The sequence below is a fragment of the Dacryopinax primogenitus genome, assembly GCF_000292625.1.
Source record: "Dacryopinax primogenitus strain DJM-731 SS1 chromosome Unknown DACRYscaffold_23, whole genome shotgun sequence".
NCBI classification, from domain to species: Eukaryota; Fungi; Basidiomycota; class Dacrymycetes; order Dacrymycetales; family Dacrymycetaceae; genus Dacryopinax; species Dacryopinax primogenitus.
This window is the reverse complement of record NW_024467220.1, coordinates 227964-246781: the sequence shown is the minus strand read 5'-3', so window position 1 is coordinate 246781 and position 18818 is coordinate 227964. Positions and strand designations below refer to the sequence as shown.

Here is an 18818-nt window from a genome sequence, read left to right as displayed (position 1 = left end):
TGCAGGTGCTTGGAACACTATCCAGCAGTGCATCTCTGAGGCTCCTCGCACTATCACTGGTGTGACTCATGATGGTTACAACCTCCTGGGCCATGATGTCCACCTGTGGCAAGTGGGCATCAATGGATGCCTCCACAGGATTGCATGGTATGGGGAGTTCACCCCTCAAGTTCTCAATCTGGTGAGTACTTATCTTACTAGATGTTTAGTACTAGTCATTAACTACTAATGAAGCTTATGATGGGTGATTGTGTTCTTGGTGGAAGCATGCAGCTTTGGCTAGGAGGGTGTTATGACAATGGGCCAATGTCAGGGCACCAGCTCATTGCTTGGTCAAGAGACATGACTAAGCCTTTATGACATGGAAGTAGCTGGTATATCTTGGCATGTGCTGGAACCTGCTGGAAGGATTGGATGGTCAGGTGACCTGCTGTGCATGGCTGTGCATGACCTCATATGACCTGATCACCTGACTAGGCTGAGTAAGCAAGATGTTCTAGCAGGTTCCACCACAGAGGTATAAATATAAGGCCTACTCTGCCTGGGGACTGTCTCTTCAGACTTGGTCTCTTAGGATCATCCACAGGTACCTATACTGTAGATAGGTCTTAGTCATCAGGTCTACTCCACTTCCTTGTTGCCTGCTTAGACTCTTGGCACTCTTAGGTGAGCAGACTTAGTCAGCCTGTGTTGCCCTAACACCAGCATCAGCAGCGCCTCCGCCCCATCACCAAGTGCCCTCTCATCTGCGAGTTTCTGCTTGTACTTCTTCAAGCAATTGAGTGATTGTGCCTTTCAAGCTTTCAGGAGAGCACACTTCTCAGTCTGGTAGCCACACTGGTATTTGTGCAGCTGGGGAAGATGTCTATGTCAAATTAGTGGGCAAATCAAGCTCCAGGCAAGACATCATGTACTGGTGAGCCCAATGCCTTTTAGCCTTCACTTCAGGCCTCATAGAATTTGGAATAACAGCATATGAGAAACCACAGGGGTGGACCTCAAACAAGGTGCTTCTAGTGAATATTGCACATTTGAGGGGAGCATAATGGTACTCAGGGCTGTCACTGGGCATGGTGTGTGTTAAAAAGGATACTAGTGGGCTCTCACTTGCTTGGGTCTGGCTGTACATGTGGCCATGACCAAGACATGGTGGCCACATGTTAGGTCTAGCTACTCTAGCTAAATTCGTCCAATTTTGGCTGGATGGGCTGGATGCAGGGGTCCGAGGCCCTGGAGGCATTTCCGCAACGGGGCTGCACCGCACCCCCGTTACAGGTCTGCTCCCGACAGGGCTCGACCTAGGTGTTCATCCTCTGTTCGTGTTTGTGCGGCATAGGGTCGTGATATGATAGACTGAGGCTCAGATCACGTCCCTGAGACAACTTTTGTCGGCTGGAATGCTGCCGAGCTGCCGTTACTGGAGGTGACATCGGAGGGGACGGTGCGCCCGCGCGGACCGGTCGTGAGGCCGGCAGGGACGATTTCTTTCTCGAGTCACAGTAGCAGGTGGAGATTGTGCAACAGCTCTGTGAGAGGACGATATGGCGATCGAGGTACAGAGGCGGGGGTTACGACATTCTGTTTAGAAGTCATTTGTCAACCGGTGTGCCCTATAGATTCCCATCACTCGAGACTCAATGGACAACAGGTACCATACAAAGTCAAAATCGATCACCCATTCAAGCGGCGCTTGGGATTTCGCACCCCGTCGCCACGTCGAAAATCCTTGCAACCCCGTATCCCACCAACGGCTTTCGGGGTCCTGAGAAGCATACTCGCTTCTATGTTCTTCCCTCCCGTGCGTTCTAGAACGACCATGGTGGGGGCGACGCCTCTCCCTGGAACGTCGTCCCCTTCTTTTGCGTTTCGACCGAAGTGAGACCGTGCTCCAATCCGCCGACGTGTGCGGTCTATCGAACACTTGTGTGCTTGACGTGTATTAGTTTCGTTTCCGCTATGATACGCCGCAGGTGCGTTCCACATCCAGATGGCGGAATGACGAGGGTGGACGCCTATCATGAGGCTCGAGACAAACGTTGTTTGTTGTGAACGGTGCACCACGCGGACGGCAAATCTCAGGGTAGGTGCATCATACCCCCTCCAGTCCAAGGCAAGACAATCCCCTGACAGTATGGCGTGCCTATCTGAGGCAGATGGCGAGTCCCAATATTGCGCATTCCGAGCATTCCTTGGACTTTCTGTGACACAGCGACGTTCCAGAGTACGCTGGACGAGGAAGATGTTCGAGGACTTCGTCGCGGTCCGTGGGAAATAGAGTTCTCGTCCCGGACGGGTCCGGGAGTTGGAGAGTGCTTCGGGAAGTCGCGACCACGGAGCGGCGTTATTGATTTTACCGAGATGGTATGGGTTGATAAGACTGAAGGCATTGTTACCGTATGCATATCAATACTTTGATATAAAACAAGGGCTGTGTTGAATGCCGTCACCGCTGAGAAGATTGTATAGGGCACGTGTGAGGTACTTGTTGTAAAGCAGCCAAATCAACTGCTGGTTGGGTATCATACAATACATTCCCTATGGAGAATCCGATCAGTCTCGTATAACACAACAAGACATACAATGGTAGCAATGTTACTCCGCGTTTTCACTCACTTTCAACGTAAGACAACGCCTTCCTTGCGAAGTCAGGGAAACCCTAGACAGTTACGGCAATCAACGAGGGTTGTCTATATTTCCATGATTTGGCGGGTCTCAGAACTTGTCGACCGCCGATGGTCAGGAGTGTGTCCAGAAGAAGGCTGAACAGAGTTCCAGAGGTATGAGGCCGGTGGAATGTTCGATATCGGGCCGGTATACGTTAAAGAAGCCACCGAGAGCGGTTCGTTCTAACAGTTTCTCGATGGCGTCAACACGGCCAGCAGACCAAGCACCAACGAGTTCTCTGCGGGGTGTCCAGCGGGTTAGCAAGGTAGATTCCATAACCAAGTAAGGATTTGACGACAATTAGCTCTCAGAACTGAGGAAGCTTGTATGATTGGATCGTTTCGCCGAGTTTGGTAGGAGCGCATAAACGCATGAACGCAAGCTCGAGGACAGGCATGAAGTCAAACTCCGATGGAGCCGCCACCAAGGAAATTAGACGGTGAAGCCTAGCCAGATCAGACCGTGTGCCGCCGATCAAGTTACCACCTCTACGTTCCATGAGCTCTCCACAAGGCACGTCCATCGTCCACCAAACCTTGAACCAATGATTTGCTATGCACCGCCAGAAGGCATATATGCCTCGGCCTAGCCCAGCAGTGTTCGCAACCAGTCAGCGAGATGACACTCGATCAGATCCACAAGCGACCGCGATCAAGACCTTGTCAAGGCTAGATGAAGATAGTCGGTCCAGCCTGACCGCTCTGCAATGCAGCATGAACAACACGAGGACAACAAATCTTCGTGCTCCGTCGATCGTAAGGTCGTTCATGCCGCGGATCGGTCTCCGCGGACGTCTGAGTACAGGACAGAAAAAAGATGGAAGTGTAGGGTCCATTGTAAGTATCATTGCAACAATCACATTGCTCCGCCTGCCTCGGACAGACAATGCTAACCATGCGTCCGTAGTCTCTTCCGTTACCGTGGTAACTGAACGCTTTCATCTGGTCATCCACGACTGTCAACCAAGCTCTGACATGTTCTTACTACGCTAGGAGGCTTGCGCTGGAATGTTCTGGATGCTGGCTCGCGCTAGGATGAACTCAGTCACTGCTTGCCGGTTCTCCAGCAGATGCTCGATGACGACGAACGATTTCCCTGCCCGCCTCCAACCGAAGCACAGTCCAGCATCATATTCACTCATTCCAGGCTCTACTCGCCCCTCTTCGGGAGGCTTCGTATAGCCGGCTTTCGTCGGGAATCCTGCGGCTGCCCGACTCGCCGTCCAGAGGCCGTCTGATGCTCTCTCCTTCCTCTACGTTAGGTCTTCGAGCACAGCCGACAGTCAGAAAACATCAATGTTCATATTGATCTGGAGACTCGAATTGGTTTTCACGGGAGGGGTCACCCCCCTCCCCGATGAAAGTCTCTGTTTGGCAAGTGCCACTCTCCTGCAGTGCATGCGAGCACATGGGGACCAAAGTGACTCTGCCCGAGGCGCGAAAACGCCCCTACTGACTGGATTCTTTATTGCTGCGGTGTACTGCGCGCACGGATATGGTCGGTCCACGACCCGAAATGGAACGTGTCAGCTTAGGAAAGCGCGGCATGTCCCAGTGGCAAGCTTCCAAATGCGTCCTCGAGACTCTCACTCTTGCTGAGCGCGTACCGCGTTATGCGCCCAGGGATGTCGATGTCGATGTCGATGTTAATATTGTCGTTGGTAACTTTCGTGAAGGAATGATCGTTGGAAGGCACGAGTATAAGTTTCCCAAGTCCCATCTAAGCGCGACTCTAGATCAGCGCGACGCTATCTCATCAGCGGATATCCAGATCTCCCCCTGCTCATCAATCTCCCTGGTACTACCCGGCAGACGCCCAGGTCTCTCCAGATGACCTCACACACGCATGACTTGCACCGCCCGTCAACTCCGGTTACTCCCCCCACTCAGCCGGTACTCCTCGCTCGACCCCTCCTCGCTAGACACCTCCTCTTCCAAGCCGGGCGGCGACGCCCGAGACCCCCGAACAGGGCGCACAAGTCGCTGGAAATCCTCGCTTCTCTCCGGCTGCTCGATCAGCTCCCGACCAGCACGCTCCCGCCAGCCGTTCACCTCCTCCCTCAGCCCTTGTGCTTCCCGATACAGCAACCCCAGCTCGTGCGCCACGATCGCCTGATCTCGCTGTTGTTGCTGCACATAGGCGAGAGTGGAAGTAAGGATCTGATTCTGCGACGGCCGGTGGATACTCTGCAGTGAAGGGATAAGGCGGCCTAGTGTCTTGCGCCCAATCCCACGGCACGTCAGTATCCTCCCTCTCTGGAAAAGGACAGACGCACCAAGACACTCTCGTTGAGGTTACACCGTCTCCTGCGCTCGATCTCGTTGTGTAACGCGCGCTTTTCCGCCGTCTTCTTCGCTCGCCGGCGGGGGGAGTTGAACGGGTTTGGAGGGAGCAGGTCAGGGGAGAAGGGCTGGAGGGCTGGGTGTACGGCTGGAGGTTGGGGAGTGAGGGTGTGGGAACTTTGGGAGAGGGAGTGAGAGTGTGCCCGGGAGGAGGGGGAGGAAGGGCCAGAGGGCACGCGGATGGGGTTCGTACGCGTGCCGTGATGCTGTCCCTCTACCCGGAGAGGAGGGGGCTGAGGCTGATGGTGCCCATTTTGGTGGGCACTGGGCCCCGCGTGGATCGTCCGCGGCACCGTCCCTCTCATGGGGAGGGGCAGCGGGGGACGCGTAGAGGGAGGACCAGCATCTTCCAGTATGTTGAAGATGGAGGAGCGGCGGGCGGTGGGACTGTGCATCCCTATTGCTGTGGATGGGCTTGGGAGGGAGCCGCGGGCGCTCGACGTGGAGAGCGGGGCGGCCAGCGCTGTCTGGTGCTTTTAGTGTATTGTACAGGAGGAAGGGTGACACCCAGGCACGCGCCGGCGTGCGATGGAGATGGCGACGGCGATGACGACGGTGCCACCGAGGAGGATCACACGAGTGAAAGCAGAGAAAGAGGGCACAAGGTGAGGATAAGTGGTACAGATTTATATTACCGTGCGTCTACGTGTTGTCGCCATCATTCATCCTTTCTCCCATCGAGGGCATCAATCATCCTGTACCTTCTCGGTCCATCTGGCAATATTGTCATCGCTAAGCGAGGGCATTGGATAGACAGCTCGATATGGTAGCTCATTAAGGAGAGATTAGGCTGCACGGCGGGGGGAGGCCGATGATGGAGAGTTACGGCTGACTGGGATGGGATGGGTAGGAGGTGACCCATCCCACGAACCGGCAGTGCATTATTTCCTTTCAGCGCTCCCTGGTCCTCACTGTCCATCACCGCACCTCACCTTCACCTTCCGCCTCCCATGCCACCCCCACCCGGCCATCAGCGCTCTCCGGAAATTCTGATCTGATCGGCTCGGGTCTTCCGGCGGATAATACCTTTGATTGAGTGCATGGTCTGTTGGAAGATGTCGCTGTCGTTGTGGAGCAGGTACTACAAGGGGAGTGTTATGAATTCGGCTAGCCAATGTGATGGACGGAGAGGAGAGAGGAGAAGTTAGGTGAGGGAGACGGTGGTCGTTGGAGGATGAGGGAGGAGAGGAAGAGATAGAGGGGGACAAGAGAAGCACGGCCATCGTCCGGCTGACCGATCCACGTGTGTGTACGAAGAATGGACGACGTCATTCGACCCCTTTGATGGGGAGAATATTGCATGTAGAAACGAGAATGGTTGTACACCTCGTGACTCCCGCTCACTTGTTCATCATCAACACATGTACTTCTCGCACATCCCGCTATCCGCACACAGGGCAACTCGCCCGTCGCCCGACTCGGCGCTCTCGCTAGGCAGAACTTGAATGGTGCTGGCAGAAAGGAACCACCTAGTTGGATTCATATGCTTATTCATTTGTCAGGGAGATAATTATAAGTTCTGCCGTGGCTGTCCGTTGAGGGAATTGGAGTTCGAATACGACCTGGGAGTGTCCGGTGACTCGATTTCGGGCCGATTCCATTTCCGGGTGGTCGGCCATTGTTAGATTGTAGTTATGTCGGGCACGGTCACGGTGGACATTCCCCTCTTGTGGGCGTTTCTTGTTGAGCGCTAAGACATGAAATTAAGTCATCAGGGTATTTTCCGTTGGAAGCGTATTCTGTGATTGCACTAAAGAGGAAAGCAAGTTACCTTTGTTGATTCAGTTGTAGCGGGATCAATCCATGCTGACTAATTTACGCCACTTTGAATAGATCCGTTCTTCACAAAGTGAGTGAGTGAGCAGTGTGTGGTTGTGTCCCCCGTTTACTCGACCCCCTAAGACTGCAACTCATCCCTCACAACACACTCGAAACCCCCGTAACTCGTTTATCCCCCCAAACACCCCAGCATCACGCCCCCGGGGGACCCGACACACCGGCCCGTTCCCCACATGCCAAAAGTCACACACAGGAAGTCTGCAGCCATCCACCACAACGTCGACGACAACATCGGCAACACCTCCGCCACTGTCGTCGCCGATGGAGGAAAGACTCTCTCGAAGGAATGTGATGCTGACATCTTCGTTGACCCTATGCTCGGCGGACCTCTTCCGATGTTCGTTGAGCGCGACGTGTCAGACGCGCCCAAGCTCATCGATCTCATCATGGTACGTTTGCATCCAGCCACCCTCCAACCAACCCCCGCGAGACTGACGGTCTGTAGAAACACGGCGGTCAGGTGTCGTCCGGGTACAGCAACGTCAACTACATCATCGTCAATCCTCTCAGCAACTCGGGCAAGAACCTCGCCCGTCAGTATGCGGGTAAGAAGGGCAAGGTCGTCCTTGCCAGCAACTGGATCACCGAGTGCATACGCAAGGGCGAGCTACTGACGTTCAAGAGCGATTGGGCGGGCTTCAGGCTGGATGGGTATGATAGGTACGTATATGCGCATATATGCCCACTCGTGACTCACATCCCTGCAGCAACGAGCGCCCTCAGACGGCGGCCAACATCCTCTCCAGCGTATCGCGCCCTATGGAGCCTATCGATACACCAGTGACAGTGCCCCCAAGGGGAAAGAAACGGCCTCGGCAGTCCGAGCCCGAGGTGCCCGCAGTGCCTCCCCCCCCTCTCCCACAAGCGCCCTCTCCCTCTCTCCCACCAAACGTCTACCCTCTCACTGTCTCCCAGATCGCAACCCAGCAGCCTCTCGGCAGCTGGCAGCTCCCGCAGAACCTGCCTCCCCCGGGTATGGCGCCCCCGCCTATGCAGCGCATGCCGGGCTACCCGCCTGGTGCTATAGCCCCGCCCCCACAGATGCAGCCGGCGACGCTCAGGCCTCCTTGGGAGACGTTTTCCGCTCCACCACCCCCGGGGTATGCCTTTCACTATCCTGCGCCTGGGCACTGGGATGAAAATCCGTATTATCCTCATGTATGCGTTCGACCTTCCACAAGACGTGAGCTAACTATTGGGCAGTTTCAGGCACCTCCGCCGCCTCCACCTGCTTATCCGCCTGAAGAGGCATATGTTGGTCAGCCGTTCACCACGCCTCCGTCTGACGCTGCGGAGCATGATGCTGCAGCTGAAGTCGAGCGTGGAAGGTCGATACACCGCGCGAGCCGGACGTCGACTTCGCGCCAGTCTATCGCACAATCGGGTGCTTCGCGCACGTTCCGCAAGCCTCTTGCGCGCTCCCCCACTCCGCCAACGCGTATCATGAAATCGACATTTGGAGGCAACCTCTTCACGAGCGAGGATATCCTCTACCTGAAGAAGTACATCGATTACTGCCAGCAGCAGGGGCTCATCCTCTCACTGCGCGAGATCTGCGAGCGTCTTGCTATCCGCGCGCCGCACCATACGTTCTACAGCTGGCGGAGGTTCTGCAACAAGCATCAGATCAAGCTCGGCGCGTACGATATGAGCGTGTTTAAGGCTAGTGTGGAGCCTGACGTGGACGGGGAGGAGAGCGGGGAGAGCGGGCTGGAGCGGGACGGCGAGGAGCAGGATGATGACGAAGATGAGGAAGTGAGGAACGCAATACTTGGGCCTACGCCTATCCTTTCCCCCCTTGCGCCGGGCAGGGGCCGCACGGTCCAGGCCCCTGCTGCATCGGGGTATCTGGAACAGTCACGCGATCGGAGTCCCACCCCGCCGAAGACGCTCTATCGCTCTACCACGGGGAAAGGCGTCGCTTTTACCGAGGAGGACGTGAGGTATCTCCTTAGGTACCTGCAGTATGCGCAGGGACAGGATATGGTCCAAGTCTGGAGGGATATCGCTCTGAAGGTGCGTACTCACCTTCAGAAAAGTGAAGTCCTAACGCCTCGTATAGGCACCACATCATTCCCGCGCCTCGTGGATGAAATACTGGCGTCGCCACAAACACGAGTTCGACACTGACCGGCCCCCCACGCTCCCCCAAGCTGGACCAGATGAGCCCGCAACCAAGCGCCGCCGGTACGACAGGGAAGACGACATCAAGCTTGCGCGACTTATGCTGGGCAAGCCTGCGGGAACGAGCGACCAGATCTTCCAGTCGTTCGCGATGCTCCCCGAGAATGCGCATCATCCGTGGAAAGGATGGCAGGAACATCATAGGATTCATAAGGCGAAGATTGACCATGTTTTGCAGCAGATGGAGTTGGGCACGTTTAAGGACTGATTGACCCGATGACTGATTGAGGAGGGATTGTGCTAATACTAACTGCTGCTGGATGTATAACGAGGACGTGTAATTTCTGGCTTTCTGTTTTACTGGTTGTGCAACAGAACAAAGTATAGCTAGTTGTAGTCAAACCGTACGTCACTATGAATGTATTCCCAGTTTTCGAAGTTTCTTTTCGGCTCGGGCATGGACAGACCAGTTTTGCAGAATCGGGGGTTAAGGGGGAATGATCGGCCGTATCAAGGTCCTGTGCCTACCGGGCAGTTACCAGGGCCGCCCTGAGGCAAGGGACGGCTTGGTCACCGTCAGCCTGCAACACGTTGAGTGTGCACGTGGTCCCCTGTATATATGGAGGGTGGACGGCGAACTGTGTGGGGTTGGTTGTAAGCAGGAGGTGGTGCGATGCTAGCTGTATGCTTGTATGCTGTCACTTGTCGTGTCGTCGTGCTGTCGTGGCATATGGTATTGCAATTGGCGCTCGTAGCTGTACAGAAAAGAGAAGAAGCCTCACTCCTTTGCGGTGAGGGAAGAAAGTATCGGCGTTCTGCTCAGTACTTGCGGGATCGGCGTGGTTGCCGTCAAATTATTCCTTTGTGGATTGTGATTGTAAGCTGATGAAAGGTATCTGTGCTGATGGTGTAGATGATTATCATTCCATTTGTAAATGATGTGGAGGATAGTAATAATAGGTCAACGTACAATGGTGAGAAATATAAAAAGTATAAATTGAATCTGAAATCAATAAACACCGCAAAACTCTAAAGTACGCCCGCAGTACTGTGGCAGTGCTTACATCATCCTTTTCCATTCCCTTGGCCCATTTCACTAGAACAGAGCAGAGCGGGCCCTTTCTCTCACCACTTCTCTCCTCCTCCTCCTCCATGTCCATCTCCTCCTCCTCATCCCTCTCTCGCGACTCCCTCGACGCCCTCCTTCCTCCTTCACTCGACACTTCAAGTGTATCTAGCGCAGATCCAGACACTTCAGACTTGGGGCATGTCAAGGGCCATTCCACACACGGCTCAGGCAAGTCAGAGTACGAGTCCTATATCGCCACCAGCAAGCAAGTGCAGGGGAGCAAGAGTGCATCCGGGAGTCTGCTTAGCGTTCCGGGGGTAGGAGAAGACAAGCGGTTCAGCACTGGGTCGGGGATGACTATCCGACCTCCTGGTGCCGGTAATGCGCCTGCGAGGGAAAAGGATAGCGTGAGCACACATTCGGGGAGTACGAGCAGCGGACGTCGGTCGTCTCAGCACTCGCATGCTCATGCCCATGCCCATGCTCAACCCCAGCCACCGATTCCGGGCCCTGTACCACCCCCCAAACCAAGCACAATGAGGGGTACATCGAGGAAGGCTATTCCTCTGGTGCCGCCACTCCCTGCCAGGCCTTCGACTGCCGACGCTGTGGTTCCACACCCACAACCGGTCTCTACCCAGCAGAGCTCGTCTAGTTCGTCTGTCCTCCCGGCGCGTGACAGATCCTTGACTCTTGCTCCCTCGAGCCCGTCACCACCACGGCAGCAGCAGCCGGCTGGGCCTCCGACATCCCTTCCCCCAGTCCAGCGCCGACGCTCACTCACCGCCCTCCCTTCCCCTGCCCGCGTTCTTACCACAGCAACAGGAAACAGCGTCTCCCCACCATCTACACCACCGCACCACAATCCTACCTTCCCCTTGCGTCCCTCAGCACCTAATGGAGCCCAACCAGCAGGCAAGAACGTCCTTAAGAGAGACGCGAGCGCTTCATCCGCTTCCTCAGGAGCATCCGCAGCCAACGAGTCCAAGCCCAAAGCAAAGTTAGCTAGCCGAGTCTTTGGCTGGGCTACAAATTCCAGCAACGGGAACACCGCTGCTTCCATCTCGGCACAGGGGATATCCGCACCTGTCCTCCCTCCCAGGCCGGAGAGAGCGGCGCCTCCTCCAGCGCTCAAGCGGCCATTGGCTGTCCAGACTACAGGACCTGGAAATTATATGGCGCACCCGGAGCAGCAAGTCCAGCAACTACTACCCCCACCCAGGCACCCCCAGGCACACGCCATATCTAGCCCAACCCGCCGCGGACCAGTTCCGATCTCCGGTCCATACCCCACCAGTCCTACAACAGGGAACGCAGGTCCGGACAGAGGCCGAGAAGCCCTACGCGCAGGATGGGGACGAGTACAAGGCTTGTTCGGTCAGAGCCAGCGGCGCATGGAGTCTATTTCTCAGAACATGCCTTTGCCTATGGCACGCCCTGTTCCCCGAGTAGGCAGCAACTCGAACGTTGCTGGCCCCTGGGCCATCCCTACCACAGGAGGGGATGCGCATCTTCCTATCATGCCCCGGCCGGTACGGAGCCCGAGTGGAAGACCAGGCCAAGTATTCGGGGTCAAGCTGGGAGAAGCAGTCCGCAGAACGAGGATCGTCTCCCTCACCGTCCTCTCCAAAGATACAGGAGCAGAAGACCGTTCCCGCTGGCTCCCCGCGCTCATCTTACGCTGCTTGGAACACCTCGAGCGCTGGGGACCGGAAGAAGAGGGCATATTCCGGATTTCCGGAATGCCGAGCCATGTTGCTACCCTCCGGGAGGAGTTTGATAGAGGCGCGGACTATGATCTGCGTGCTGTGGGCCCGGCGGACCTGGACCCGCACGCGGTTGCTGGGGTGTTCAAGGCGTATTTTAGGGAATGTGAGTCCTTTTTCTTGGCTATTGGGGCGGGGGCTGATAGGATTGCATAGTGCCGGAGCCACTGCTAACCCACTACTTGGCTAAACGGTTCGACGAAGCCCTCCTCCCCCATACTTCGGAACACGTCCCTTCCTCCGAAGGACTCAGCGCGTTCGGCCACGCCTCCTCCACCCCGCTCACCACTTCCCCCCAGCTGTTGCTAGACCTTGCCCACCTAGTCCGCCAGCTCCCGCCCGAGAACCGTATCCTCCTCCGCGAACTTAGCAGGCTGCTCAAGTTCCTCGCCCGGAAGCGGGAGACCACCCGCATGAGCTTGACTAACTTGCTCCTGGTCATTTGTCCTAGTGTGGGCATCGCGAGCAGCTTGGTTAAGATCTTCGTAGAGGAGGACGACCTGGTCTTCGGATTCCAGGAAGAGGCCAGTGGGGCGAGAGAGCTTGCGGCTATGCCGAGCGCAGAGAGGGATAGGGAAAGAGAAAGGGAGGTGAAGAAGAAACGCCGAGAGACGGTCGGCAGCGTACGGACGACCGCGAGTTCGCAATCGTATCACGCACCTGCTACCCCACCGGCGAACATCACCACCAGTCCTATGAGCATGAGCCCGAACGGCGCAAACCATGAAACAGCAGTGCCGAAGCGCGACCATTCCCTTCCGCCTACGACGCAGCCTGCTCCTTCGAGCAGGCGCAACTCTGTCCAGCCTCGACTGATGACGAGCAAGATCCCGAATGTGCTTGCTGCTGCTCCTGGTCACCGGAGGAGAGCTAGCGTCCAGCAGCAAGCAATGTTGCTGCCCATCTCTGGAGTCGCGCCTGCGCCTGTGATACCCGCTAAGCCCGAGGCGCTTTCTCTTCACCCACAGGGGGCCGTACCGGAGGAAGAGAAGGAGAATCGTCCTCAGACCCCTTCACCCCCTCCGCAGCTGGCCCTGGAGCTTCCCGACACACCCCTCCAGATCCCTTTCGACAGGACGCCTAGTGTTGATGATTCTGTGAGTCCTTCGAGCGCGCAGAAGAAAGCCGGGTTCTTTGGAGACTTGTTTGGGGCCAGCAGGCCGCGGCCGTTGGCGAATACGAATACGAATACGAATGGGAGTGAGATCTCTGGAAAGGTCAAACGCGATGGTCCCCCTCCGAGAGTGAGCATCATGAGCAAGCTGAGGCCGACCGAGGACTGGGGCTCGCGTGTCCTTTCAGACGCGGGGGTGCCGCCTGTCCCTCCTCTGCCAGGTAACGAAGCGCTGGGATCGCCGGGGAGTGTGACTTCTCCCACCAAGCTGTCTATGCCACGTCCGGCTGTGCTCAGGAAAGGCGCTGTACGCGATCGGATTAGGAATATCGAGGACCGGGATGGGGCCAAGACGGATGGGGAGGCTAAGGGTGTGCGGAGGTTTGTCAGGACGAGGGAGAAGGAGAGCGATGGAGAGCCGAAGCGCGGCGCTTTCTTCCCTTTCAATTGATTGGGTTATTTATCAGTAACGACACGACCTTTCTTTCATTTCTTTCATTTCCTCTTTCAGTTATCCTTTGCAGAGTATTTCATGGATCGCTCGGATCTTTCTTGCATTCGACTCCCCTTTGTGGGATAATGTTGTATGACCTACACGCTTACGCTTTCTTTTCTACCCATCTTTACCCTTTCTGCTGACGCACTTTGATCTGCTGTGTTTCTCGCCTTTTGAGGTTTGCAGCTTCTACTCTTGTTCCCGCTTCGTCCTGCGCCCATTGGGTGGCATACTTATGACCAGTGGTCCCGATGGGTGGACACGTACCCCGCGGATGGCTGATTCCCTTTAGACACGTAATGGTTATTCGGAGGAAGTGTACAATACAATCCATACATCGGAGTGTTCAGGGTGTACAGAGAATTCAGATCATGCTCGACCAGTTCATACACCATGGGTAACCTCGAAGAATCCCTCTGCTAACTTGCCCGCTTCTCCGCCTAGCGACTGCGTCGCTTTGACAATTTCTGACAGCCTCTCGCTGCTCAACGTACCCGGCTGCCTGGCATACACGTCCAGCCCCGCAGGCGTGAACAGCGTCTTCTCGAAGAAGGTTACCACCCAGCCCTCTTGTAGGTCGTATCCCAAGACCTGCCATTTAGAGCTCGCGATCCTCAGCCAGCCAGATCCGCGCCACTTGAAGTGTGCGCCATGCTCCTGGTGTGGTTGCGTATCGGTCGAGCTCTGAGCAGCAGTAGGAAGGAGCGTGGAGATACCGACAATGGAGCAGAGTGGTTTGCTCGACGGCGAGGAAGTAGACCGATACTGCACGTGGTCGTTATACGCCAAGTTGGGCGGTGGCGTATGAGGCGTGTAGGTGATAGTGACGTCTTTCCGCGTCTACGTTTCTGCTCAATACGACCATCTCCCTGCCAGCAAAGAATGTCAGGCGTACCTTCCAGATCCCTAGAGTCGATTGGATCACGAACCATTTGCCTTGGAAGGCGTCGATGGGGAACTCGGCTTTGCTCAAGCTTGGATGGCTTGGTACGCCGTCTTTGCCTGACGGCTGGTAGATCTGGACTGTCTTTGATGCTGTTGCTGGTGCCGCCATTGCTATCCTCTCGTTTGTTTGGCAGCTGATGATCGTCTGTGGAAAAGAGCGGGACAAAGATTTCGCCCGTCTATATATATAAAGAATGTGACAACGGCAAGAGGGTGCACGGCGACCATTTATGTGTTACCCAATCCTGTGGCCCAACCGGCTGTGGAAGCAAACACGTGACCGAAAGAAATCAGTCCCGTGACTGACATGAAAAGGGCGGCATCAACTGGAACTGCTTCACGTCGCGCTACTTGTTCCTTCCCGCTCCCAAGCTTGCTACAATGGCCTTTACCGATTATTTCTTTTCTGATGATCTGGAGGACGACGGCATCCTTGCGGTTGGCGACTCCCAACAGGTCTGGGCCGAACCGCAGAAGCTCGACTCGGATGATTCCCAAGACGACAATCTAGATGAAGATATATGCGCCTTCCAAAAGGCCATCGCCGAATGTTACTCGTCTCCCGCGTCTTTGCCGATGTCTGAGCCGATGTCCGACTCCTCTGAAGATGACATGCCTACTAGTACCGCCTCGTCAATGCCGACCTACTCGCGTAGTCAAGACAGCCAGATAGATCAGTCACAAAGCCAGATGTATGCGCCGGAAGACTCTGAACACTCGTGAGTAATGCATATATGCGCGTGACAAAACCTGATTGTAGACAGAGTTTTCAATAAACTCAGTGATCTGCTGACGAAACTGCGTCAAAAGCTTGCTACCATGGAAGACGTCGAACGCGCTGACGGACCGTTTCGAGACACGGCAGGAGACTCTTCTCAAGGAGACAGCCTTCCAGCCGACCTTCTGAAAGTTCTGAACGGAGTCACAAGCTCAAAGAAATTCAAGTGAGTACACTTTTAAGCCTGTGCTTGAGGCGATCAAGTTGACATCGCTGCAGAGTGACTCGCAAGACCATTATCACCTTGAAGAAATTCCTCGCATCAACAAGAGTATCTTGTAAAACCCTTTGTACACCATCAACTTGCTTTCTTTCTATTTTGACTCACACATTTCCAGCTCGCCTCATTAAGATTATCCAAATTTCTCAAGAAGCAATACTGACCAAGACGCCAGTGACAAAAAGGCAAGGACCCCGGATAAAGATGATAGTATGGGTGCTGACGTCTTTACCCTCAGAGATGTATTCTATCGAGATCCTTCCCTTTTTGACAATCAGGGGGTTTCTGACAAGGTAAGAAGTATCAACTTATGTTTCGGTTATGCACTGATCGGGTGATGCAGCTCATTGATCTTCTCTCCGAATTGCTAGGTGAGAAGCGAGGCGCTCTGAACATTGTCAGTCTATCATTGTTGTTCAGTCCCTGTCTTTGACCTGCCACAGCGCGCCTCACCGCGTGGGATGTTCGCCGGCTCTGCAATCACGTTACTATTGAAGAGCGGAGAAGAGATCACAGCTTCTGCAACGAGGGTGTGGTTCTCGGCTTCTTTCATGGGAGCTAGTTTCTCTGACATTGGTAAAGGGACAAACTATACCGGTCGAAGAGGACATTGAAAGAATAGATGTACGGGATGACATTTCCTTTGTAGTGGTGGTCGAGAAGGAGGTGAGGACTTACACACGAGTTCATGGGAAATCTCTCAAGATCTTCTCCAGGCCGTTTTCCAGACACTGCTGGCGAAGTCCTTTGCCGACCATACCTTTTCTGATGGGAAGGGACTCATAATCACCGTGGGTATTCATCTTTGCTCCTGATTCGAGCCTTTTGAACGGGCTACAGGGAAAAGGCTATCCCGATCTGGCGACGAGAGATTTATTCAAGAGATTGGCTCAAGACCTTCCTCCTTGGTGCGCCCTTCTTGCTCTCTCGTTTCTGAGAAGCTCATGCCCTGTAGGGTTCCTATTACAGTCCTTGTCGACGCCGACCCATACGGGTTGGATATCCTAAATCAATTTGTCAAGGCTTGCGACGGCCAGGCCGGCGAACGTGTACAGTGGATCGGCGTATTTGGTACCGAATGGACCGAGCTTGGAATCGAGCCGCAACAGCTTCTTCCTTTGAAGCCCACGGATTGCCGAAAGGTCGGGCAATCATGCCCTCGTGTAATTCCTCTGACGAAGAGAACAGGCTTTCAAGATGCTTCGAGAGACTCCTGATTTGCCCTCCCGATGGAGGTGTGTCTCAGGAGCTTTGTTGTTTTCCACTTCCGCACAGAGTACTGAGCTTCACACACAGGGAAGAACTACAACATATGCTGTTTCTACAACGGAAAGCCGAGATCGAATGTCTCTCGTCGTTGCACTGCATGCCCAGTTCTCCCTTCTCATCCTACCCAGGATCTTCGTTTTCCAGCTCTACTTCATCGACCCCTTCTCTGTCCACTTATTTTCTCCCCTCCTTTGACGAATCATCATCCCAGCTCGGGGGCACTGATTCTCCGTTCTCGCTTTTCTCTGAGCCGCTGACCAACTACGGGGAGGCACTGGTCCAATACTTAATCCGGAAGCTCAGGCCTAAGCTCGGAGGGGCAGAGATGTATGTTGCAGTACTCGCGCAACTTGACGAAGATCACGCTCTTGCGACGGCATTGGATTCAGTGAACGAGGATGTCAAACGGTTTTCCCCAGAGGCACTGCCGCCGCTGCCCGACATCCCTAGTTTTCTCTCGGGCATACCCGCGAATACGGAGCCTTCCAACAGTGAAGATCGAGGAGCAGCAATGACGTCAGTTGGGGTTGACGAGAAAGTCAAGATGCTGCTATCAACGGAACTTCCAGTGCTACCGGATGTTTCTGGTTCCCTTTTTGTCACACCGGGGCGAGCAGAGACCTCGTTCGATGAAGAGCATGCCCTGGCGATCGCATTGGCTCAGATAGATCAGGACATCGAAATAATATCTGCAGACCAATTCCCCGGGTTTGTCTTACCCAAACCTTCCGTTATTTCCGCCGTCATACCTGCAAAGAGGAAACTCCCGCTGGACAAAGGTGATATGGCGAGGAAACGTGCTGCCCTCGAAGAAGCAGACATACTCGGGCAGTTTGTGAAACGAACCTATATTGCTATGGAAGAACAGGACGCACCGACCTCAGATGACTCGGAATACTTTTCCGAGAGCTCGTTTCAAGCAGACTTGGCTAGGCTAAGAGACTTCGCGATGGATGAAGAGGACAATGCGGTACTTGTCGAGAATGATGAAGATGCTTTTGCTGGCATTTGGGCTGACCTTGCTGAGGAGGATGACATTATTGAACTCGCTTGCTTCTGATTGTCGGAGGTGCCGAAGGAAGGTCTCGCATGATTGAGATTTCTTGTGGTTATTTAACCGCTTCATCTTGCACGGACAATGGATGGCACGCAAGTACTTATGCATAATCATTAATGCTATTCGATCATGCACATGAGCGAGCCGCCGACATATGGCAACATTTCCGGGGTCTAAGGATCAATCCCCATGCTTCACCTCGAAGAACCCCTGGGCGAGCCTGCCCGCATCCCCCTCCAGCGCCTGAGCAGCCTTGACGATCTCCCCCAATCTCTCCGCGCTCAGGGAATCCGGTTTGCGGGTATAGATGTCCAGCCCCGCGGGAGTGAACAGCGTCTTGTCGAACCAAGTGACGAACCATCCTTCCTCCAGGTCGTACCCCAGGATCTGCCAGGTAGAAGTCGCCATCTGCAAGAGGAAACCCACACCCCGCCACTTGAAATTGGCACCATGTTCCTCGCTTCCCCCCATGGTAGGAAGGAGGGTAGAGATCCCATCGATCGATGTGGGGGCCTTGGAGGAGGGAGAGGAGAGGGAGCGGAACTTCTTGTTGTCGTTGTACACCAGGTTGGGGAACGGCGTGCTCAGGGTGTACGTCATACTCGTATCTTTGTGTGTCTACCCACGCGCAGTAAGCAACTGGATCCCCGATCATGCCCATCGAGCAAGAAGGGGCCCACCTTCCACATGTCCATCGTCGACCGGACGAGGAACCACTGGCCATTCAGCGCCTCGGCCGGGAACTGGGACTTGCTAAGCGAAGCGTGGGACGGCGCGCCGTCTTTCCCCGCAGGTGGGTAGATAGAGATTGGTTTAGGGTCGGACATGTTTGCTGCTGAGACGAGGGATGACCAGGAGGATCAGGAACTATATACGAGACGGCGGTGTGCCAGCGGATGACATCTGAGCTGGAGGGACGTGGTGAATACTTATACCCAGGTCGACCGCGAACTCAACTCGAGTTTCAGGCACCAAGCGCGACCGTTCCGACTGCTGTGAGGGTGACGGCAAGGTACTTGGAGAATAGCATAAGGAGAGAATGCTCTACCTTCTGCGGGACCGGCAGGGATACGGGAGAAAGCAAGTCAGGGGTTCGGGACCGAGAACTTGGACATTCCGACAGTTGGACTGCATC

General features: G+C 54.9%; 7 protein-coding genes across 7 annotated transcripts; 3 read left to right on the top strand and 4 right to left on the bottom strand.

The window, feature by feature from the left end:
• Window positions 1-3652: 3652 nt before the first annotated feature.
• On the bottom strand, window positions 3653-5401 carry DACRYDRAFT_111866 (uncharacterized protein; the record flags this gene model as incomplete). Its single annotated transcript, XM_040769300.1, has 3 exons — window positions 3653-3916; window positions 4641-4880; window positions 4940-5401. The coding sequence occupies 3 exons, from the start codon at window positions 5399-5401 to the stop codon at window positions 3653-3655; spliced, it is 966 nt and encodes a 321-aa protein (XP_040624220.1).
• Window positions 5402-7013: 1612 nt separating this feature from the next.
• On the top strand, window positions 7014-9237 carry DACRYDRAFT_119444 (uncharacterized protein; the record flags this gene model as incomplete). Its single annotated transcript, XM_040770790.1, has 5 exons — window positions 7014-7234; window positions 7291-7505; window positions 7553-8003; window positions 8049-8861; window positions 8908-9237. The coding sequence occupies exons 1-5, from the start codon at window positions 7019-7021 to the stop codon at window positions 9235-9237; spliced, it is 2025 nt and encodes a 674-aa protein (XP_040624219.1). The 5' UTR covers window positions 7014-7018.
• A 946-nt stretch (window positions 9238-10183) lies between these two features.
• DACRYDRAFT_97162 (uncharacterized protein) lies at window positions 10184-10894 on the bottom strand (the record flags this gene model as incomplete). Its single annotated transcript, XM_040777429.1, has 1 exon — window positions 10184-10894. A coding segment is annotated over one exon (372 nt), but the record flags the coding sequence as incomplete, so codon positions are not given.
• Window positions 10895-10967: 73 nt separating this feature from the next.
• Window positions 10968-13533, top strand: DACRYDRAFT_97161 (Rho GTPase activation protein). The gene is made up of 2 exons (XM_040777428.1): window positions 10968-11910; window positions 11961-13533. Exons 1-2 carry the CDS (start codon window positions 11214-11216, stop codon window positions 13367-13369), a joined length of 2106 nt encoding a protein of 701 aa, XP_040624217.1. The 5' UTR covers window positions 10968-11213; the 3' UTR covers window positions 13370-13533.
• A 171-nt stretch (window positions 13534-13704) lies between these two features.
• On the bottom strand, window positions 13705-14468 carry DACRYDRAFT_119442 (uncharacterized protein; the record flags this gene model as incomplete). The annotated part of the gene is made up of 2 exons (XM_040770789.1): window positions 13705-14254; window positions 14310-14468. The coding sequence occupies 2 exons, from the start codon at window positions 14466-14468 to the stop codon at window positions 13799-13801; spliced, it is 615 nt and encodes a 204-aa protein (XP_040624216.1). The 3' UTR covers window positions 13705-13798.
• Window positions 14469-15569: 1101 nt separating this feature from the next.
• Window positions 15570-16717, top strand: DACRYDRAFT_59088 (DNA topoisomerase IV alpha subunit; the record flags this gene model as incomplete). Its single annotated transcript, XM_040775537.1, has 8 exons — window positions 15570-15650; window positions 15701-15754; window positions 15801-15887; window positions 15940-16076; window positions 16179-16265; window positions 16313-16499; window positions 16546-16592; window positions 16654-16717. Coding segments are annotated over 8 exons (744 nt in total), but the record flags the coding sequence as incomplete, so codon positions are not given.
• Window positions 16718-17870: 1153 nt separating this feature from the next.
• Window positions 17871-18566, bottom strand: DACRYDRAFT_72195 (uncharacterized protein; the record flags this gene model as incomplete). Its single annotated transcript, XM_040775962.1, has 2 exons — window positions 18364-18566; window positions 17871-18301 (listed from the first exon to the last, which is right to left on the bottom strand). Coding segments are annotated over exons 1-2 (576 nt in total), but the record flags the coding sequence as incomplete, so codon positions are not given.
• Between the last annotated feature and the right edge of the window lie 252 nt (window positions 18567-18818).